Source organism: Drosophila kikkawai, chromosome 2R (genome assembly GCF_030179895.1).
Source record: "Drosophila kikkawai strain 14028-0561.14 chromosome 2R, DkikHiC1v2, whole genome shotgun sequence".
NCBI classification, from domain to species: Eukaryota; Metazoa; Arthropoda; class Insecta; order Diptera; family Drosophilidae; genus Drosophila; species Drosophila kikkawai.
In genome coordinates this window covers 25820103-25839258 of record NC_091729.1, presented here as the reverse complement: position 1 = coordinate 25839258, position 19156 = coordinate 25820103, and the positions used below count along the sequence as shown (strand labels likewise).

Here is a 19156-nt window from a genome sequence, read left to right as displayed (position 1 = left end):
ATTAAAAATTCATATCACCGCGCACACACACACACACACGGCTCAAGGATTCCCTTCCCTATGCCAGGAGTTTACACATGTGTAAGTGTTTTTTCACCCGCATGTGTTAATTTGTATAATAAAACTTAATTAAAGTCAAAACAAATAAACAAACGAGAGGAGACGAAGACGAAGTCAAAGACACATACACAAACAGTGAGGGAAAACTTTTGCCTAGCCACAAAAACGTTGGCAAAAGCGAAGCCACAATCAAAGTAGATTAAGATTGTGGAAATCTCGGTTTTCCATGGCAATTAAATGTACAGATTGCTTAAGAGCACAATAGCTATGTGAGCAGTGCACTCTCAAACGCATTTCCAAAAGTCAAGGGAAGGCTACAAGGAGGAGGACGGTAGAGCATTCCTCCCCCAAACTATCAGCCAACAGATAGATACTAGTAGGATGCCATCCACTTGAGAAAAGGTTAACAAGTATGTAATATATTTAAATGCAAATAAAAATTCCCTTTTATCCGCAGGACAGCCAGCCAGCCAGCCAGCACACATGACAGAGCCAAACAAGCTGGGAACGAATGCGAAATGCAAATTAACGTTCGGAATGTGGAACGGTTTGTGCAGCTAATTTGCATAAAGCGTTGGCGCTCCGAGCGTAAAACATTTTTACAATATTTACGAAATTGCAATAATGTTTGAAAAGCAGAACACAGAGAAGCGAAAGCATTGGAGAAATGCGTTTTGTCCCTTTTCCGGCTCCTGCTCCTGCTTCTGCTCCTGCTGCGATGCGGCAAATTGTTTGCCGGGCGTAGGACGACATTTTTGCTGACAGGCGAACATGTTGCAGGAGTCCTCGAAAGCGAAATACAAATTTATGGGCCAAACAACAGGAGTCGAGACACACACACGCATCGCGTCCTGTCAAATCAAATGGCAAACGGAAATGCCAGAGCAAACGAGGTCCTTATGGGAGCTATGCGAGTGTGTATTTACACATTTTCCTTTGGATGTTTTACCTAAACGAAGAATTGTTTGAATGAGACAGTTAATATTAATCAATGGCACACTTTTACGCTTTTGTTTTGAAATTTATGGAGGGTAAGGGTAATATGTAAAAGGATTTTATAATTTAGAAGCAACTAGGCACTGAAAACGAACTTAATTACACTAATATCCTGTTTTAATTAATTCTAAATTGATCTAAGCTAATATTTTCACAGACTATAAATTTTGTTATATTTGTTGGTTCAACATTTGCAATTACTAATTATATAAAACAAACCACACCCTCAACCACCACTGAATGTATAAAAAAAGAGAGCGACAGTTGGCATTCCCCCCCTCATCAAGCTCTATAATTAGGTGATAATTTCTGGCTCTCTTAAAAAGCAATTATTTATAAGGGACGCCTAATGAACGAGGGCTCCACGCAGATGCGTGGCATGTTCCAAGTCCCCACACATCATATGTGGCATAAAGATGACAAGGGCAACATTGTCAGATGAAAGGGAAATGCGATGCCGTGCGATGCGATCGCAGAGAATGCGATCCCGGTGACAGCTTCTTCTTAAGTTCCCTGCCGACACAGGAAAATATTTGTGTACTGTCAGCGTTCAGAGTTTGAGAGCTGTCAAAATATGTCACATTATGATGGATACATCACATGGATCATAAAAAGAGGCAAGGCGCCAATGAAATGGAGATGGAAAAGATCATAAAACACACAATATGATTACATTATAGTTGGGATTTCAATTTGAGAACTTCTTAGAACATCAGTAACCTGTGAAATAACTGTCCTCTAAATCCTTAATATTCTCTTAGAAATTATTACAAAAATATATATGTATATTACATACTACTTTTTATTCATTTTCCATCTCTGAACTAGCCAAAGATTTAGAAGCAAAAGAATCCCAGACTTGTTGTTTTTAGATCTCTAGACAATTCAGTGACAGAACAAAATAATCAATTTTAAGAAGAGCGAAATATGAAGCCAGTTGTAATAGAATCAAATGGGATTCGACCTCAGTAAGTCCCTGCCTCTCGAAGGTTTGGAATACTTTCAACTCATTACCTCCAGCGCAGGCAGAGCACAAGAAAGAGAGAGATCAAGAGACACAGCACCAGAATCGGAGATCCAAGAAGACCACATCCAGTGTCACGCGACTCGAAGAGGCTTATGCTTGGATTGGTTTCTTCATTGGCGTAGTAGTAGCCGGAAAGCAAATCAGGCTCGTATCCCCGGCCGCCACAATTCTCCCTGAGATCAGCGGTCAATTGCATCGAACGGCTGTGGCACACCAGATGGCTGAAGCCGAAGAACAAGTTCTTCGGTTTATTCTGATGATTCACGCACAGGACATTGTGCCGATCGAGCAGTTCAATGCTCCGGCACTTGCGTATTTCCAAGGAGCGAAAGAAAACCAGATACGAACTATTCTGACTCTCCAACTGGAAGATGCTGTATGGATCCTCAGGGCACTTATGCTGTCTGCAATGCTGCGCTGCCACCTCGCCCGAACAGATCAATTTCAAGGGGCTATTGACCAAGGAAACACACTGGTCCTTAAACAGTCTCGGCAGTGGCATTTCTCACGGCTACAAACGGTAGATTTTTGGAATATATTTTAATAAATTGTGTTTTTGTTTGCTGTCTGGAATTATGAATATTTGAATCACAGGTAACCTGTTTGTCCGAAGAACGACAACAACGGACCTTCAGAACCAGAATGATAATATCTATTCTATATTCTCTCGATTCGAGAGACAATTGTGTTTGTTTACAAAGGTTTTCTAGCTACGGATTCAGCGTAGAGTCCCAGCAGAGAAATTTCCTGATCAGTTCTATAAACCAAGGTCAGGTTATTGACACTCAAAATTTATAATGTTACACTTAAGTTTAATTCAAAAGTGTTCAAGTAACAAGCTGTCTGTCAGCTTTAAGTACAGGGAATCCCAGAACGCAATAATTTAAAATAAAACGCAAAAGAACAAGCCACCCATTGACATGTGTAACATAATGGAAAACAAAACAAAATGGATAAACATTTGAGGGTATTTTCAAAACAGACAATCAATTTGGCCCGAGAGCCGCGAATTGAATAGAAAACCCATTAATGACAGGCTTGATTAGCATAATGTATTATAAATTATATATATATATATATATATTATAAAATACAAAGTGTGCATGTGACTAAGCGAATGTGTGATAACCGCCGAAAACAAAGCCCCGGCGAAATTTTATACCTGTATAATTATACAACACACATTTTCTGTGGCTGGTTTTATATTTGATTTTATTTGCCTTTATGCTAATATGCGAACGGCGCGAGTGATTCCCAAAATCCCACATTAAGCTCGTGAGTTGGCGAAAAGGTTAACCCCCAATATCTGCGAGAAAACTGGTCTCCCCGAGGGGATGGTCATCGATATTTTGTTTTGGTTTGCTTTGTTTTCGCCGTGAATTGTGTCATTTCGATGGCGATGGATTAATTGGAGAGAATGGAGCACCACCTGACACCGCCTCCAGAACCAGACGAGCAGGTTGTTGAACCACGCACCGAAATCTGTTTATAAAGCGGGCCGCCGCTGCGAAAGTGATCCACAGTTTCAAACGTACCGATCTAGAGTATAAACCAACATCCAAGATGCGTGCTGCCGTCGTCGTGTTCGTCTTTGTGATTTTCGGACTCCTCAGTGTCCTGGAGGCGGTGCCCGCTCCTCAGTACTATGGGGGTGGATTCCCAGGCTTCGGCGGTGGATATGGCGGATATCCCGGCGGCTTCGGTGGCGGATATCCTGGCTACGGTTTTAACCGCGGTGGTTTTGGCGGCGGCTTTGGCGGCGCATCGTCCTCTGCACAAGCAAGCGCGTCGGCTGTCTCTAACGGAGGCTATGGTGGCTTCTATGGCTAAATAGCTTTACCAAGCTTTACTTAAATAATTCTAAACTATTTTTAATGTAAAATAAACTAGATTCAATAATTCTTGTGACTCCAAACAATCAATGTGTTTTGTTTATGACTGGAAGAAGGGCCAAGCCCAATGATATGCGGTTTAAGTTTGAAATCTCCTTAATTTATTAAGAAATTCCCTGCTTAAAAGGTCAAAGTATGTGATGAATTTAACTTTTGCAGCTGGAAAAATGCCAACATCTTGCGGGGGGGCAGGCAAGAAACTTTGCAGCCCAAAATGAACTTTCACTTGGCCCCAAAAATTTGGTTTCGCCACAGCTGTGGCATACATTTCCCGCTGAGCCGCAAGTAAATCAATGCAGCCAGCAGTCTTCGACGATGTCTTGGTCCTCGAAGGACACCAAAGCCGGGTCAAAGCCTGTGAATGTGCATCGAACTTGGTTCAACGACTTTGCGGCATCATTAAAAACTTTTTGCTTGCCCCGGCATCTTGAGCTGTCCTTAGCTCTCCTCTGACTTTTGGTCGCACACACACACACATCTGGAGGACATCTTATCCTCATATTGTTATTTTTTGAATTTATGTATGTCCTTCGGGCAGAGAGAGAGAGCAGGCGGCAGCAGGACCCGAGAATGCAAGTTAAGCTGAATAGCTTCTTTCGCCGCTGTTGACGTTGACTCAAAGTTGCATTGATGGTCGCGAGCGAGTCTGTCCCTGGCTCCAGCCACTGGCCATTCAATGTCGCGGCTCTGGCATTGATGTTCATCCATTGTGTCCTCTCCATGTCGTGTGCATGCTCCTCCATTGGCCTTTCCATTCATGGCGGCGCCTGCAAGTCATGGGCTTTCAAAGGCATAATATAATAACGCGTTTATGTCCTTTCAGCAGTTTTATGATGCTGCCCGTTGCTGGCGCAATGGCGAAGCCAGAAGACCTGGCTCAGGCAGGATATGTGTCCGTCAGTAATGACATAGCTAGGTTCCCATATAAATAAGAATTTTATTGGCATATCTGTAAGAGTTCTGTGGTTTCTCTACAGATTATATCAGACAAAGGCCAAGGAAGTCCTTTGTCTGATTTTTATATGAAAAATTAGCTCTATAATAGGATTCCTTAATTTAAAATTTTGTAATATAAAAGTAACTAGAAAAAATGGATATTTTATGCTTTTAACATTGAATTTCTTGAATACCTTGACTTGATTGAATTAGTACATCAAATCCCTTACGAATAACTCTTTTTCTCGATTCCAAAGAGAGGTCCTTTTTCCGCCCCTCTGAAAAATCAAACAATTGTCTAATCCCAGGCAATTTACATCCTGCCAGTCAGCCAGTCGTCAGTCGTCGGATGACTAAATCAAGGATTCTTTTCGGCAACACGTAAAGGGCGTTACCAAGAATGAGGGGGGGAAGGACGAGGCAGCAATGCCAATGGAGTGCAAACTGTTCGCCTAAAATATGTCAATCGGAATGTAAATCATGGCGTAATTTGCATTTTGAGCAAATCTGCTTCAATTGAAATTGTCGGCGATGCCCGGCGCCCGATCCCCACTCCTCCTCCATCGATGCCCGATGCATTTGTTTCTGCTGCTGGCAACACGTGAGTTATGGCGATGATTTTGACAATTGTCAAGCGACGGGACACGCCCACCTCCATGCCGGCAATGGGCGTACAGCCGACGCATCCGTTACGTGTGCGTATGTACATATATATATATATAGATGTTTGCTCCTCGAATTCGGCGGACACAATAAATCTTGACTCTTGTTATCCAACATAATTGCGTTGACGTGTCCCGATGCGAATTCAAATCATGTTAATATATTTACAGCACTGATTTTCCATTGGGGGAAAATGCCTCAAGGTAATAGTTTATAGGAGGAATATAATAGTCACTTGATTATTTTCAGATTTGATAATTTAATAAGAAATATTTGCATTTATTTATAAACATAAATGAAAATAAACATTTAAACATTTTAGCTTTAATTTGCATTAATTTAAACATTCAAAGAGTTCCCCAAAAATGTCCTAAAACGTTCAATTAAAAATACAAAAATTGAGTTTTAAACTACGTTTGAAACGTGTTATTTTTTATTTTGCAAATAGGATTTACTTTTAAGCCGATTGTAAAGGGGAAATTGCATAACTCGCTTATAAATTGTAGAAACCGCAAAATAGAATAGTGCAAAAACTTGGGCAAAAAGGAATTAGATTTGCATTCAGCATACAGTTTTTATTTTTTGGTAAAAACTGGATTTATTGCAAAAATTATGTTTTGATTTATTTTATTTTTCATTTTATTTATGCATCCCTTAACTCTTTCTCTCTCTCTCTCTCTCTCGACCCTTTCACCTGCTGCCAGTTCCACAATTTCCCAACTAAGAATGCCTGCGTGTGTGTGTGTGTGTGTGTGTTTATGACACAACTTTCATCACGTACAACGTAGAGCAGATGTGCATACGCCAAAAAGTATGCAACAGCAAAACGTGATTTCGTTTTAAATTTCAACTGCGAGTGCTGTCAAAGCAGAATTTATTTGCTGAACGCATTCATTTGGAAATTATCGAATAGGAAATTATTGGCTCCTGCCAGAACGTAGCCTTGTTTTGTTGCCATTCATCCAAACGTACAGTTCAAACGTGAGCATTGAAATCGTTCTAATAAATTCTTGGCAGAGACGTACAGGAAATGATTAAGGAATACACAATAGTTGCAGGGCATTCTAATGGCAGATTAAGCTAAATCAATCTGTCTGCGATTACCCACAAAGTGTAGCAATTAGGCAAGGCGAGTTGACATTTTTAATGTCCATTTAAGTAGACAAGAAACAGATAGAGAGGTGAAAGCTTCGATTCCGGTTTAAATTTAGACTGCTGGCAACCGGTATTTCTTGGACTTTGTGCGAAAGCTCTGATTAATATCTTACAATGTTGTTAGTTTAAACTATTTTTTTAAATTTCCCATAACCAGATGAAACTGCAACAGCATTAAGATATAATACCACACGCTGGTGGTCATGCCGAACCACAGACTTCGATTCGGTTGATACAGTCCGCAGGTCCATAGTTCCAGCTTCAGACTGTTGGTATAGGTCACCAAGGCACTTATCTAAAAATATTTAATTTTTTACCAATTACTGCTATCTTCAAGTCACATCAAACTACCTCCTTCGACCAGCGATGCTCGCTCCAGGCATGCCGAGCCGCGCTCTGATACTCCACAATCACATCGCACATGTGGTCAATGAGATAGTAGTCCAGGGATCGCATGTTATAGCTAATGGTGCCGTAGATCAACCAGAAAATTGGTGTCGATATGCTAAAGGAGAAGAAGGCACCCCAGTACGCTTGGATCACACCGATTATAAAGTTGTCGAACCGAGAGGCCAACATCTGGGGGCCGTAGATCTTGTTAATATTGATGGCTGTCTTGGTCAGAGCCGAATGTAGTGACCACAGGTGCTGCAGCTCCTCCAGGTCACGAGGCGATCTTGACGACAATGTTATAATAGCATCCAAGCGTCGATTGACGAAATCCAAGCCCCGGGCAATGTGCCACAGGCCGAGAAAGTAGCCCATTGGCACCATGAGCAGCACATTGTTGCCATTGCTCAGGAAAACAAATCTGGCTATCATCAAAAAGTTGAAGGTCTCAATCGAGTAAAACAAGAAAAATGAATCCGTGAGGCACAGCCAGACTATCGTAAAGAACTTGGCATACAGCATAATCATCAGAGATCGTCTAACATCTTGTTGCCCACAACGCTCCTCTTCCTTAAGTAGATTCAGCAGCAATGGCTCCATTTCCTTGAAGGCCGTGTCCCGAAATCCTCGCGATAAGATCGTATATACGATGACACTGTAGGTCACCAAGTACCTCACATTGTACGTGATTAGGATGAGTTGCGGAAAGTTGCCCTTGGTCTGAAAAACGGCCCGAGTATGCCACATAACCAAGGGCAGCAATGTAAGGGTGAGGATATTCGCGATCAGAGCATAGTATCGCGAAAATATGGAACTGCGAAACCTCTGCTTGACGAAGCGATGCGAGGTTATCCCAATAGCCAGCGAATAGCTGAAATATAAGTTCACCAGCGAATTAATCATGGCCACGTACGCCGACGTCCTTTTTCGACGAGCTTCGGTGCTCAACTGAGGTCATTAGGCTTTGGTAATAAAATAAAGTGCTTTTATCTATGAGAGGTGTGTTCAAGATTCACAACAAACAGACAGATAGATTCGCTTAAATATAGCTTCTATGGGTTTGTGCATGATATTACTCAATTATAAGTATTTATCCTTCGCGCTGTTCGACTGAGACCGATGTGCATTTTCCACATGCAAGAAATTGAGCGCGGTCTTGGATCCCTAATGAGCTTTTCTATGCTCCGATTGATGAAATCAAAGCCTTGGGCAATGTGCCAAAACGACATAAAGTAGCAAAACGAGGATCCGACCAAGGTAATGTACCCAAAGTGAACGAAAACAGCTGCCAGACGAATGCTCTTTTGAAGCCCGAACACGATTGGCATCAAATTGCTTGTCAGCGTTTGGTAGAGCACTAAGAAGATCTTCAGGTAGAGCAATCTCCACAGCTTTGAGCTCGATTTTATTCCACGTCGTGTCCAATTGAATGGTGATTGTTTGTATGTCCAAAAGCATTCGGTCTCTGCAACTCCGAGAGGCCACAGTGTAGAAGATTATGGCATACTTGACCACATTAAAGGCGAAGGGTGCCAATTCGGTGAGACGTGGCAGTACGTCGAGCGACGAGGCATGAATCGAGGCAATCCAAAAACAATAGGGCAGCACTGCTAATAGAAATATGTTTACAGTCCATGCGTAAATCTGCGTCATTCTAGTTTGCCGAAACCTGTCATTCACAAGTCTATAGGAGGTCAAGCCGATGACTAGAAGGTAGACGTGACAGAGAGCCAGTAGTTTCTTCATTTTGTAATTTACTGAATAACCGAATTCAAGGAACTGCAACTGCAACTGACTTACGGAAACTGGGTTCTTTTAAGTTGCGTATGACTTGTTACTACAATATAATTATCAGAGATGTAAAGTCACTCCAACAGTTGAAGTGCATGTATACCAAAGGATATATGACACAATCCGAACTAGATCTGGATTTCTTGTTTAAGAAAAACGTCGTAAAATGTCTTCGCTCCCATCTCTTAATATTCTAAAGTGGTCATGTCTAGTCGTATTTCCCATTCTGGTGTATATATTTTGTTACGCAAGGATTTAAGAGCATTACATAATTATTATTATAAACAAATGATAAAAAAGAAATTAAAACCCTATTTCTGGTTCATAACCATATGAAATTGCAGCAGCAAGATGGAATGGACAATGATAGAAATGATCATGTGCAGCCATCTATTCCTATTGGCCGGATACAGTCCACAGACCAGCAAATTAAGCCTAATGCTGTGTTCATAGATCACGTAGGAACTGAGCTGAAATTTAAAGTTGACTTTAGGCCAGAGATATTATAATTCACACTTAATGTCAATTCACCTCCTTGGACATGTGGCCCTCGGTAAGGGTGCTTTTGGGCTCGCTCTGGTATTGAGTCATCAAATCGCAAATGTAATCGTTGAGAAAGAAGTCCAGGCTTCGTATTATGTAGAGAAAGAATCCGTAGACCTTCTCAACCGATGAACCACCTGGACGGTGTGCGTAGATCATGCCCATATATCCGTTCATAATTGAGAAAATAAAGTGATCGAATCGCGAGGCGAGCATTTGTGGTCCATAGTGCCGATTTATGCGCTTGGCTGTCCGGCTGAGATTTGTATGCAAAGCCCAGAGGCTCCGAAGTTCCTCAACTTGTTCCTTCAAGTCATCCCATTCAGATGTAGTAATCTCCTGCAATCGCTGATTTACAAAGTCGTAGCCCCGGGCTATTTGCCAGAGGGTCACAAAGTAGAAATAGGTGCTGGCAATGAGGATGTTGAAGGACATGTTCATTAGCAATGTCTTCATTAAATAAATCCAGGAGTCCCCCCATCGCCAAAAAAATATGGCCATTATGTAGGCGCAACACAAATACGTCAAAGTAAAGGTTTTCAGTAAAAAGATCCTTTGCAACTTGGAGTTCATCTGCTTTCCCGTTCGCGACATCTCACGGTTCAATTGCTTTATCACAAGTTCCAGATCCAACAGCATGGCGTCTCGATAGCATCTTGAAATCAAGGTATAGGCAATCACGGCGTAGCTTATAGAGTTCTGAATGTAGGGAATTATCCACATAAACGGTGGCAGCCACCCGGCCATTATCATACTCTGGGACGCTTCCCATAGAGCCTTCGGCAGCAGGACCAAGGTGAAGGCGTTGATTACCAGGGCATACGCCTGGGTTATCTTCGTTTGCTTGAATACCCCGCCGACGGCAAGGTACGAGGTCATGCCGATGACCATGACGTATCGATTATATATCAGAGCAATCCGCCGCATTGACATCCTTAGAGTGAACCGACCTCCAGGAGCTTCGCACTGCAACTGAAGCCGATGGCTTCGCGAGGACCAATTAAGCCAAGTGTTTATTTTATAGACAGATCAAAATCTGCGTTAATTGAAACAGCGGTCGGACATCGATGAAATTCCCTGGGGAGTGGCTGCCGCTCTAAGCAAGCCGAGTTTTCATTTGAAGGAAGAAACACATTAACAACTTTTGCGCCATATATTGATTTATTATAATATGTATTATGTATTTTAATATGTATTATTCGTACCAAGAGAATTTTTCTAATGCATCTTTCATAACATCTTCACTGAGAATCAGATAGAATTGCAGGAGCAGCATAGAGTTGGACACTATGACTTCCATCGTTCGAAGCCACTGGGTTTGATTCGCCATATAGAGTCCACAGACCTTTAAATTTAAGCGCAGGCTGGTCTCATAAATCAGATAATCACTTAGCTATAATTGAAGTAAAAATTGTTGATTTTAAATATTTATTATGTATGCTAACTCACCTCCTGGGACATTACCCCCTCGATTATTTCGTGTCTGGGATGGCTCTGATATCGGATGGTTAATTCACATATAAAATCATTCAAGAAAAAGTCCGCTGTTCGCACCAAATAAATTAGGGCCGCATAAAACTTAATAAGGGTTATGCCTTCATGCAGGTAAATTACGCCCACATATCCGAAGATGATGCTGTATATAACGAAATCAAGCCGTGAAACGATCATCTGGAGTCCATAGATCCTGTTTATCCTGTGTGCCATGCGACTGAGAGTAGAGTGGAGGGACCAGAGATCACTAAGCTCCTCGGAGTTCAACCTTGATCCGCAAGCGATAAGCCTATCCATTTCCTCGTTGACATACACAAAGCCTCTGGCGATTTGCCAGAAGGAAGCAAAGTAAAAGTACGTGGTGGCATTCAGGATGCTGTAGGCAACAGTGACAATTACAGAATCCAGAGATTCACAGCTGACCAAAACTAGTGGGACGAATGGAGCAACAAACAAATAAACGAGTGTAAAGGTTTTAAGGCTTAGGAGTCTCTGAAGCCTTGGGTTCCTTTGCCTTCCAGCTTGCTCCATTTTTCGGCTTAAAGCATTACTCAAGTCCAGTAGGTCTATTAGCATGCTGTCCCGATAGAATCGCGAGGTCAGGATATATACTATGTTGGCGTAGTTGACTGAATAGAGAATAAAAGGAGCTAGAAGCATTATATCCGGCAGCCAGGGTGCAGACGCCATTCCCCAGGCTATTCTCCAGAAAACACACGGTAGAACGGATACGACGACCACGTTCAGGGCCAAGGCATAGGCCTGCGTTAACCAAGTTTGCCGATATTTTCCATCGACCACTTTGTAGGAGGTCAAGCCGAGGAGAAGGGCGTAGCCTTGAAAGAACCCGAGTAGTCTCTCCATTGCATCCGCAGTCCTCGGGTGTCGAACTACAACTGAAACGAACTCTGCAACGCTGCACTTTTCACGACCTTTGCAAGCGAATCAGTCGATTCCATCAGCAGATTAATGCCTATAGAACGGCTTTCTATTAATTTAAATTTGGTAATTCTGAACATCTTCGATAGCGGTTACGGATTACCTTATTTATATTTAATTCAAAGGAGAAAATACCACTCCGGCGGTTTTTAGAGTTTAGTATAATAAGTGCCGGCTTTAGAAAATGTTAACTCTCGGGAAGATCTACCATGGCTACGGGCTGCTTTTAGGCATGACGTCCTACCGTCTGACCAATGGCAGATTTCAGCAATCGTGGATAACCCAGGCATATGCCGTGATCCTGAACGTGGTCCTCATCTGTACTTTGCCATTTGTTTTCTGGGATATAGCCACTGAATTGATGATATCGCCTTGGCTGCCCGGGAAGATGTATATAGTTCCGTTTATTCTTCACTTGGTCAACTATGCGGTTGTGGCCTATATTCTGGTCTCGCGATGCCAGCGGGACAGCTTGGTAATAGACCTGCTCGACTTGACCGATCGCCTGACTCGGAAAATGGAACAAGCTGAACTGACATCGAACCCACAGCTGCGAAGGCTGCTTCTATTAAAGTCCTTTACATCCGCTTACTTGAGCTTCGGTGTAATGGCATCGGTGCTTTTTATAAAATCGGGTTTCCTGATAGCTTGTCTGGTCAACCTTAGCTACAGCTTCTTAAACTTAACATCGTACTTTTACTTTGCCTCCGTTTGGCAAATAGCCAGGGGCTACGATTTTGTAAACCAACAACTCTGTTCGGGAAGGGCGCTTGAAGGAGAGATCAAGAATCTTTGGTCCCTTCATTTGCTTTTCGGTAGCATGGCCTATAGGATAAACAGGATCTATGGTGTCCAGATGGTCGTCTGCCGACTGGACTATATAGTCTCCACCATTATATACGGCTACGTGGGACTTATTTTCATGTTTAAAGGAATAACTCCTCTTGCCGTGCATGCGGCGTTAATTCTTTTTGTGCGAACTGTGGACGTTTTCCTCGACGAGTTCATCTGTGAGCTGAGCCTAAGATATCAGTGTCAGCCGATGGACGAAGTAAGCGAGGGCAAAATGTCCCAAGAGGTAATTTCGTACTCACAATAAATATTTAATGAATTTAAATATTTTATCATACTTATAGCTAGGTGATTTTTTGATTTATAAAAGCAGCTTGCGGCTTAATCTAAAGATCTGTGGACTATATTCGGCCAATAGGAACCAATGGCTACAAATGATGGGATTTATAATATCCAGCTCCACACTGCTTATGCAATTTTATCTCATACTGAGGGAAGATTACGAAAAGAACTAAAAAAATATAAATAAACCGTTTATTTCCTTGTAACTTTATAAAAACTACACCTCCTTGGACATGATTAAACACGCAACATGGCTTGCTCAATATATGATAATCCTTTCACCTTTTGATAAACCCAAGAAATGCATCAAAACAAAGGGATTAAGTTTTATGATCTTGTTTACAAACACAAGTGTGACCCTTTCTTTGGGGCAAAGAACAGGTACATATGTATGCACCCCACCCCTATCCTACCTGCGCAATAGGAAATCTGTGCAACTGAAACTTACCTGTTTCCACATAAATACAGCGTGTCCTGGGACTCCTTACATCATTCGCAATTCGCACTTCGATCTGTCAACACACGCAACGCATCAAAATGGAAGAAGGTCCTCTGTCGTTCATGCAGTTCAATCCCGCTTGCCTGCTGCTCCTGGTGCTGGGTTTCTCGCTCCTGGACTACATGGTCAACACTCGATCTGCCCAACAGAAGGACGCCAGAACAAGCATGCCATCCACCAGCGCATTTCCAACGCGCCACAGGATGTCCAGGAAGAGGAGCGACGATGAGACTCCTCTGGCCAGAAGCTGCGGCCTGCGGCATCTGCAACTGCGTCATCGCGCCAAAATGCTGGCCGGCGTCAAACGAAGGATCGATCAAGATTTCTGACATCACAAATCACCACCGAGGATTTATATTTAACAATTATACTAGTTAATTTAGCATTAAACAACGCAAATATCAATAAATTTTAATTAAAAACAACACAAAAGCCATTTTTTTTTATTGCGGAAACGGAATAACGAACACAGGGTTGCAAAACGGAAGTAGAGATCTCGATACATATCGATTACCGATCACCACAAAGTAATGCAGTGTTGCCAGACTTTTCGGTCACAGCTGCCAAAAGTAATTCTGGTTTCGAACCAATACATCGATAGTTTTAGTCGTGCAAAAATATCGATTACCGTGTCACATGAGACCGATATATCGATGTTTTCGCATCCCTAAAACAGCTGTTCGGCCGGCTTAATGTTTATAATTTCACGTTTTAAATCACGTTTTCTGCGCAAAATGTCCTGCTTCTCGCAAGTAATCAACCCCATCACCGGCGAGAATACATGGCAGGAGCGGGAGGACGACTACGACTACCACCAGGAGGTGGCCAACGCCGGATTCGGCGACATGCTGCACGACTGGGAGCGCAATCAGAAGTACTTTGCGGCGCTGAGGAAGACCATCGGGGAAATGCGGTCCGCCGGCAGGGAAGTGCACGTCCTGGACATTGGCACCGGGACGGGCATCCTCTCCATGATGGCCCTGGAGGCGGGGGCGGACACAGTGACCGCCTGCGAGGCCTTCCTGCCGATGGCCAATTGTGCGGCCAAGATTCTGGAGGCGAACGGTGCCGGCGACAAGGTGCGGCTCATCCGGAAGCGTTCCACGGAGATCCTCATAGGTGAGGATATGCCGCGCAAGGCCAATCTGCTGGTGGCGGAGTTGCTGGACACGGAGCTGATTGGCGAGGGAGCTATTAGCATCTATAACCATGCACACGACGAGCTGCTCACCGAGGACGCCCTCTGCATTCCCGCCCGCGCCCGTTGCTATGCCCAGGTCGCCCAGACCCCGCTGGCGGCACAGTGGAACAGCCTGAAGACGCTGCCCAACTTGGACGGGGAGGCGCTGCTGCGTCCGCCGGAGCAGCTGAAGGCCTGCCAGGGGGAGGCGGCCCTGCACGATGTCCAGTTGTCGCAGCTGCCGCCGTCCAGCTTCCGCCCGCTCACCGATCCCGTGGAGATCTTCCAGTTTGACTTTCAGCGCAAGGCGCCCCGCGAGAAGCAGCGGGAACAGCTGCTGCGGCTGCAATCCAAGCAGCCGGGAGCCGCCGAGGTGGTCTTCTACTGGTGGGACATCCATCTGGACGACGGCGGCGATATCCTACTCAGCTGCGCTCCCTACTGGGCGCACCCGGATATCAAGGAGCTGGCCTCCAAGGGGAAAGATCTGCCGCTGGCCAACGTGGTGCCCTGGCGGGATCACTGGATGCAGGCCATCTACTACATACCCAAGCCGCTGCAGCTGCTCGAGGCAGGCCAGGCCTTTCACCTGAGCTGCCACCATGACGAGTACTCGCTGTGGTTCGACGCCCGCGCAGAGAAGCCCGCCAAGGCGGTGCGGCGGCACACGTGCTCCTGTGACCTGCACATGACCTACTCGCGCAGCCGGATCGGCCAGATGAATCAGTCGCCGCGCAACAAGCGCTACCTGCGCTACCTGGAAGAAAGCCTAGAGGCGGGCCAGTCCCGTGTGCTGGTCCTCGGCAACGGCTGCCTGCTGGGTCTGGCGAGCTCTGCCCTGGGAGCGGCCTCTGTGAAGCTCCACGAACCGCATCGCTTCTCGCGCCGCCTGCTGGAGTCCATCGTAAAGCACAACGAGCTCAAGAATGTGCAGTTTGTGGACAAGCTGGAGGAGGTGGAGGCCTCCCAGTTGGCCAGTCTGACGCATATCTTTGCGGAGCCTTACTTCCTGAATGCCATCCTACCGTGGGACAACTTTTACTTTGGTTCTTTGCTGCTGAAAATCAAGGATAAGCTGTCGAGTGGAGTAAAGATTTCGCCCTGCTCGGCAAGGATCTATGCCTTGCCCGTGGAGTTTCTGGATCTGCACAAGATACGAGCACCCATAGGCAGCTGCGAGGGCTTTGATCTGCGTTTGTTCGACGAAATGGTAGAGGTGAGTGGGGCTTACAGAGGGATTTGTTAGCTAGTTTTTATTTCTAATTATTTCTTGAAGAGATCCGCCGAGCAGGCCGTGTCCCTTGTCGAGGCCCAGCCCTTGTGGGAGTATCCCTGCCGTGCCCTGGCCCCGCCCCAGCAAGTGCTCAGCGTGGACTTTAGCAAGTTCAGTGAGGAGATGCACCTCAAAGGCAGCATAGAGCTGAAGCAGTGAGTCCTTTTACTTTTTAAATATAAAACCCGCTGAATGCTCTCTCCTTTTCAGTCCCGGCAGCTGCAATGGCGTGGCCTTGTGGGTGGACTGGCAGCTAACAGACGATGGCAGTCCCAGATCCATAGTAAGCTCTGGCCCCAGTGAACCTGTCACGCCTGGCGAGTTTGTCCAGTGGGACATGTTCGTGCGCCAAGGAGTACACTTTCCCAGGACCACAAAAGAGGCCATAAGCAGCTTAGACTGGAGCACGGACTTCAGGCCCCTTCTGGGCGAGCTAAACTTTAGTTTTAAACCAAAAAAGCCTTAGGAATCCTTCCGAATTTATTCACAAAAATTTTGGACAATTGAAAACGCAGAATGCAAGTCAGGGAACACATCGAATACGAGTGATAAAAACCATTTAGTCCAGTCTAGTCCTTGGGTATCTCTTTCTCCATGCGAGTCAGCGTGATGTTTCTGTCCGTTTGCGATGGATTTGTCGTCTTGGCGCCGAACTCGCCGCCTTTCAGGCGCATGCGGAGGTCCAGGGCCCGAATGTCGGTCATCAGCGAATGCTGCTTGTTCTCCAGATCCGTGTCGATGCGCTTGCCATGCTCCTCCAGCAAGTTGAAGTTGCTCTTGCTCTCGTCGATCTTGGCCATCAGCCGGCGACGGATCTCACGCAGCTTCTCCACCTCCAGGCAGAGCATGTCGTGGGCCTGGTCCATGCACAGCTCCATGCCGGAGCGCTGGGCACGGTTCTCGAGGCGCGTCTCGGCCAGCTTCAGGGCATCCGTCTTGTCGCGCAGCGCCTGCTCCGAGTTGCGAATCTCGCACACCGCCTTCTCCATCTCCTCCTTCATCTTGAGCTGCTGCCACTCCAGTTCGTTTCTGGCCCGCTGCGTCTCGAAGATCCGCTTGCGGATGCTGTGCTCCGCCCGATCCTGCTGCGACTGCAGCATGTTGCGGGCCTTCTCGCGGCATACGAACAGGGCCTCCCGGATGGCGTATGTGTCGGCCAGCTCGTTCTCGGCCAGCAGCTTCATGTTCTTGACGTTCTCCAGCCAGGTTTCGTAGGAGCACGAGCTGGACAGTGATTGGATTAAGGCAAGGACCTGGGAATACGATAGAGCAAACTCACTTCTTGGGGTTCCTGGTGGGATCCGGCTTGTAGGAGATATTCGCCGAGTTGCGGTCGAGGGCCAGCTGCGACTTGTCCATCTCCACCGCCTCCACTTTGTTCTCAATTTCCAGGCCGATCTTGAAGCGCACCTCCTCCAGCCGGCAGAGCTTCTCCCACGCCTTCTGGCAGCGATCCGCCAGCAGTCGCTGGTTGTTCTCCAGCACGGCCAGCTCGTTCTTGATCTCTGTGTCGGCCTCGTCGTAGGTGATCTCAGAGCCCAGGCGGCCGTCGCGCATGGTGAGGCACTCGGCAATCACCGAAATGGGTCCCGCCAGCGCTTCCAGCTCTCGCTCGGTGGCGTTCTTCTCCTCCTGCAGCATGTCAATCTCGCGAATGATGCGCTCGAAGGACTTCTCTAGGATGTCCCGCCAGCGGTTCAGCTCAGAAATGCTGCAGAGATGATGCAGAGATTACTCATTGGATAGCCTTATCTTCCTTCTTTGAACTCACCGATCGGTCAGGCTCTCATTGGTCTCGTAGTTGGCCCAATCGCCCTCGATCCTGGTCTCATTCCTCAGCGACCGGGAGGAGTGACGGATGGCAAAGGCATCCGACCGCCGGGCATCGGCAATATTGCGCATCTGGTTGACCCGGGCATACCAGTCCGTCAGCGAGATGTGCTGCATCGGCTTCTCCATCGTGACCACCGAATGTAACGCCATGGCGGAAAGTAACAAAAGAATTACCAACTAGTTTTATATTTCCACTAATTACAGAAAATTGGTGTGTTCTCCACTAGAGAACTCTCAGACTGAGCCGAAGGGTGTGCCTGAAAGATTGATTTCCAGAGCTTGTTTGTTCAAGGAACACTAGATCTCCAAGGAGTCCGTGTGGGTCATTGTCAGGGACGACCTGATGGGATTTGTTTTATTTTCAGAGGTAAGGAAATTGTTATGGTAACAGAAAGGGCTTTGATTTTCAAGGGAATATGTTGTTTTATTATAAAATTATTGATTTCTCTATTAAGTTTATGGTTCGTTTAACGGTATTTTTCCCCCACAAGTCAAGAAGCTATCTTAACGAAATTATTCTAGAAAGAATCTTTGGACAATAAGGGGTTACATTATTTAGCAGCTGGGATGACAGATCTCAACCCGATGGCAGTGGAGGACGGTGATCGGATCTTGGCTCCGAGCTAGTTAAAGCCCTGCAGCAGGCGTAAATAATTAAAATATTTATAAATGCAATTTAAATATGTAAATGTAATTGATGGAACACACAAATATAAATCAATAAAAGATGGTGAAATCAATGTGCAATTTTTTTGTGGAGGCGGCATTTATTTGGGATCGTTTGGGGAAAAATCTAATTATTTTGAAAGCAAAATCTAAATTTTTAAATTTGCTTTCTGAATTTTAAACATTTTTTTTCGGATATTTTACAATTCTTCTAAATTTTTAAAAAATTGTTCTAAATTTTTAAAATTTTGCTGAATTTAAACATTTTTTTCTGAATTTTTAAACATTTTTTAGATTTTTTATATTTATTTAAGATTTTTTTAGAATTAAACCAATTTTTTTTAAATATTTTAACTGCCAAATTTGAATTTGAATTTAACTGCCAAATTTGAATTTGAATTTAACGACGATCAGTTTCAGTGTGCCCAGGTGCAGTTGTAAAATAACACCTAAATTTGGATTCAAACGGTTTGAGTCTGCGCTAACTTTCACCGGCTCCGAAATGGTTTGAAACTTGGACAAAATTTACAATATGGTCACACTGGCACGTTTTTCGTGGCCCAAAGTTTTTATAACAGTTTATACCAGTTTTCAGTTGCTTGCTGCTGGTTTCTGTTCGCCTGGTACCCCAATTTGGGAAACGGGCAATTTGCATGGAAATTTTTGGAAATTTGGATGGGCTGCT

General features: G+C 44.8%; 6 protein-coding genes across 6 annotated transcripts; 2 read left to right on the top strand and 4 right to left on the bottom strand.

Moving 5' to 3' along the window:
- Positions 1-1855: 1855 nt before the first annotated feature.
- Positions 1856-2680, bottom strand: LOC108072280 (uncharacterized). The gene has a single exon (XM_017163345.3). It carries the CDS (start codon positions 2583-2585, stop codon positions 2067-2069), a length of 519 nt encoding a protein of 172 aa, XP_017018834.1. The 5' UTR covers positions 2586-2680; the 3' UTR covers positions 1856-2066.
- Positions 2681-6859: 4179 nt separating this feature from the next.
- On the bottom strand, positions 6860-8022 carry Gr59b (Gustatory receptor 59b). Its single transcript, XM_017163294.1, has 2 exons — positions 7081-8022; positions 6860-7024 (listed from the first exon to the last, which is right to left on the bottom strand). Exons 1-2 carry the CDS (start codon positions 8020-8022, stop codon positions 6860-6862), a joined length of 1107 nt encoding a protein of 368 aa, XP_017018783.1.
- A 1199-nt stretch (positions 8023-9221) lies between these two features.
- Positions 9222-10380, bottom strand: LOC108072233 (Gustatory receptor 59a). Its single transcript, XM_017163295.1, has 2 exons — positions 9442-10380; positions 9222-9380 (listed from the first exon to the last, which is right to left on the bottom strand). The coding sequence occupies exons 1-2, from the start codon at positions 10378-10380 to the stop codon at positions 9222-9224; spliced, it is 1098 nt and encodes a 365-aa protein (XP_017018784.1).
- A 1690-nt stretch (positions 10381-12070) lies between these two features.
- On the top strand, positions 12071-13848 carry LOC108072300 (putative gustatory receptor 59b). Its single transcript, XM_017163367.2, has 2 exons — positions 12071-12964; positions 13489-13848. Exons 1-2 carry the CDS (start codon positions 12071-12073, stop codon positions 13846-13848), a joined length of 1254 nt encoding a protein of 417 aa, XP_017018856.2.
- Positions 13849-14192: 344 nt separating this feature from the next.
- On the top strand, positions 14193-16530 carry Art7 (arginine methyltransferase 7). The gene is made up of 3 exons (XM_017163459.2): positions 14193-15915; positions 15976-16127; positions 16183-16530. The coding sequence occupies exons 1-3, from the start codon at positions 14212-14214 to the stop codon at positions 16436-16438; spliced, it is 2112 nt and encodes a 703-aa protein (XP_017018948.1). The 5' UTR covers positions 14193-14211; the 3' UTR covers positions 16439-16530.
- LOC108072366 (tektin-B1) lies at positions 16435-18068 on the bottom strand. The gene is made up of 3 exons (XM_017163460.3): positions 17744-18068; positions 17252-17683; positions 16435-17196 (listed from the first exon to the last, which is right to left on the bottom strand). Exons 1-3 carry the CDS (start codon positions 17953-17955, stop codon positions 16542-16544), a joined length of 1299 nt encoding a protein of 432 aa, XP_017018949.1. The 5' UTR covers positions 17956-18068; the 3' UTR covers positions 16435-16541.
- Positions 18069-19156: the final 1088 nt, after the last annotated feature.

Coding starts and splice junctions, on each gene's coding strand:
- LOC108072280 (XM_017163345.3), bottom strand. CDS start 2,585: ATGCCACTGCCGAGACTGTTTAAGGACCAGTGTGTTTCCTTGGTCAAT.
- Gr59b (XM_017163294.1), bottom strand. CDS start 8,022: ATGATTAATTCGCTGGTGAACTTATATTTCAGCTATTCGCTGGCTATT. Junction 7,025..7,080: donor AGCATCGCTGGTCGAAGGAG/GTAGTTTGATGT, acceptor AAATATTTTTAG/ATAAGTGCCTTGGTGACCTA.
- LOC108072233 (XM_017163295.1), bottom strand. CDS start 10,380: ATGCGGCGGATTGCTCTGATATATAATCGATACGTCATGGTCATCGGC. Junction 9,381..9,441: donor AGGGCCACATGTCCAAGGAG/GTGAATTGACAT, acceptor TTTAAATTTCAG/CTCAGTTCCTACGTGATCTA.
- LOC108072300 (XM_017163367.2), top strand. CDS start 12,071: ATGTTAACTCTCGGGAAGATCTACCATGGCTACGGGCTGCTTTTAGGC. Junction 12,965..13,488: donor AGGGCAAAATGTCCCAAGAG/GTAATTTCGTAC, acceptor ACATAAATACAG/CGTGTCCTGGGACTCCTTAC.
- Art7 (XM_017163459.2), top strand. CDS start 14,212: ATGTTTATAATTTCACGTTTTAAATCACGTTTTCTGCGCAAAATGTCC. Junction 15,916..15,975: donor TGTTCGACGAAATGGTAGAG/GTGAGTGGGGCT, acceptor TATTTCTTGAAG/AGATCCGCCGAGCAGGCCGT. Junction 16,128..16,182: donor GGCAGCATAGAGCTGAAGCA/GTGAGTCCTTTT, acceptor TCTCCTTTTCAG/TCCCGGCAGCTGCAATGGCG.
- LOC108072366 (XM_017163460.3), bottom strand. CDS start 17,955: ATGGCGTTACATTCGGTGGTCACGATGGAGAAGCCGATGCAGCACATC. Junction 17,684..17,743: donor AATGAGAGCCTGACCGATCG/GTGAGTTCAAAG, acceptor TCATCTCTGCAG/CATTTCTGAGCTGAACCGCT. Junction 17,197..17,251: donor CCCACCAGGAACCCCAAGAA/GTGAGTTTGCTC, acceptor ATCACTGTCCAG/CTCGTGCTCCTACGAAACCT.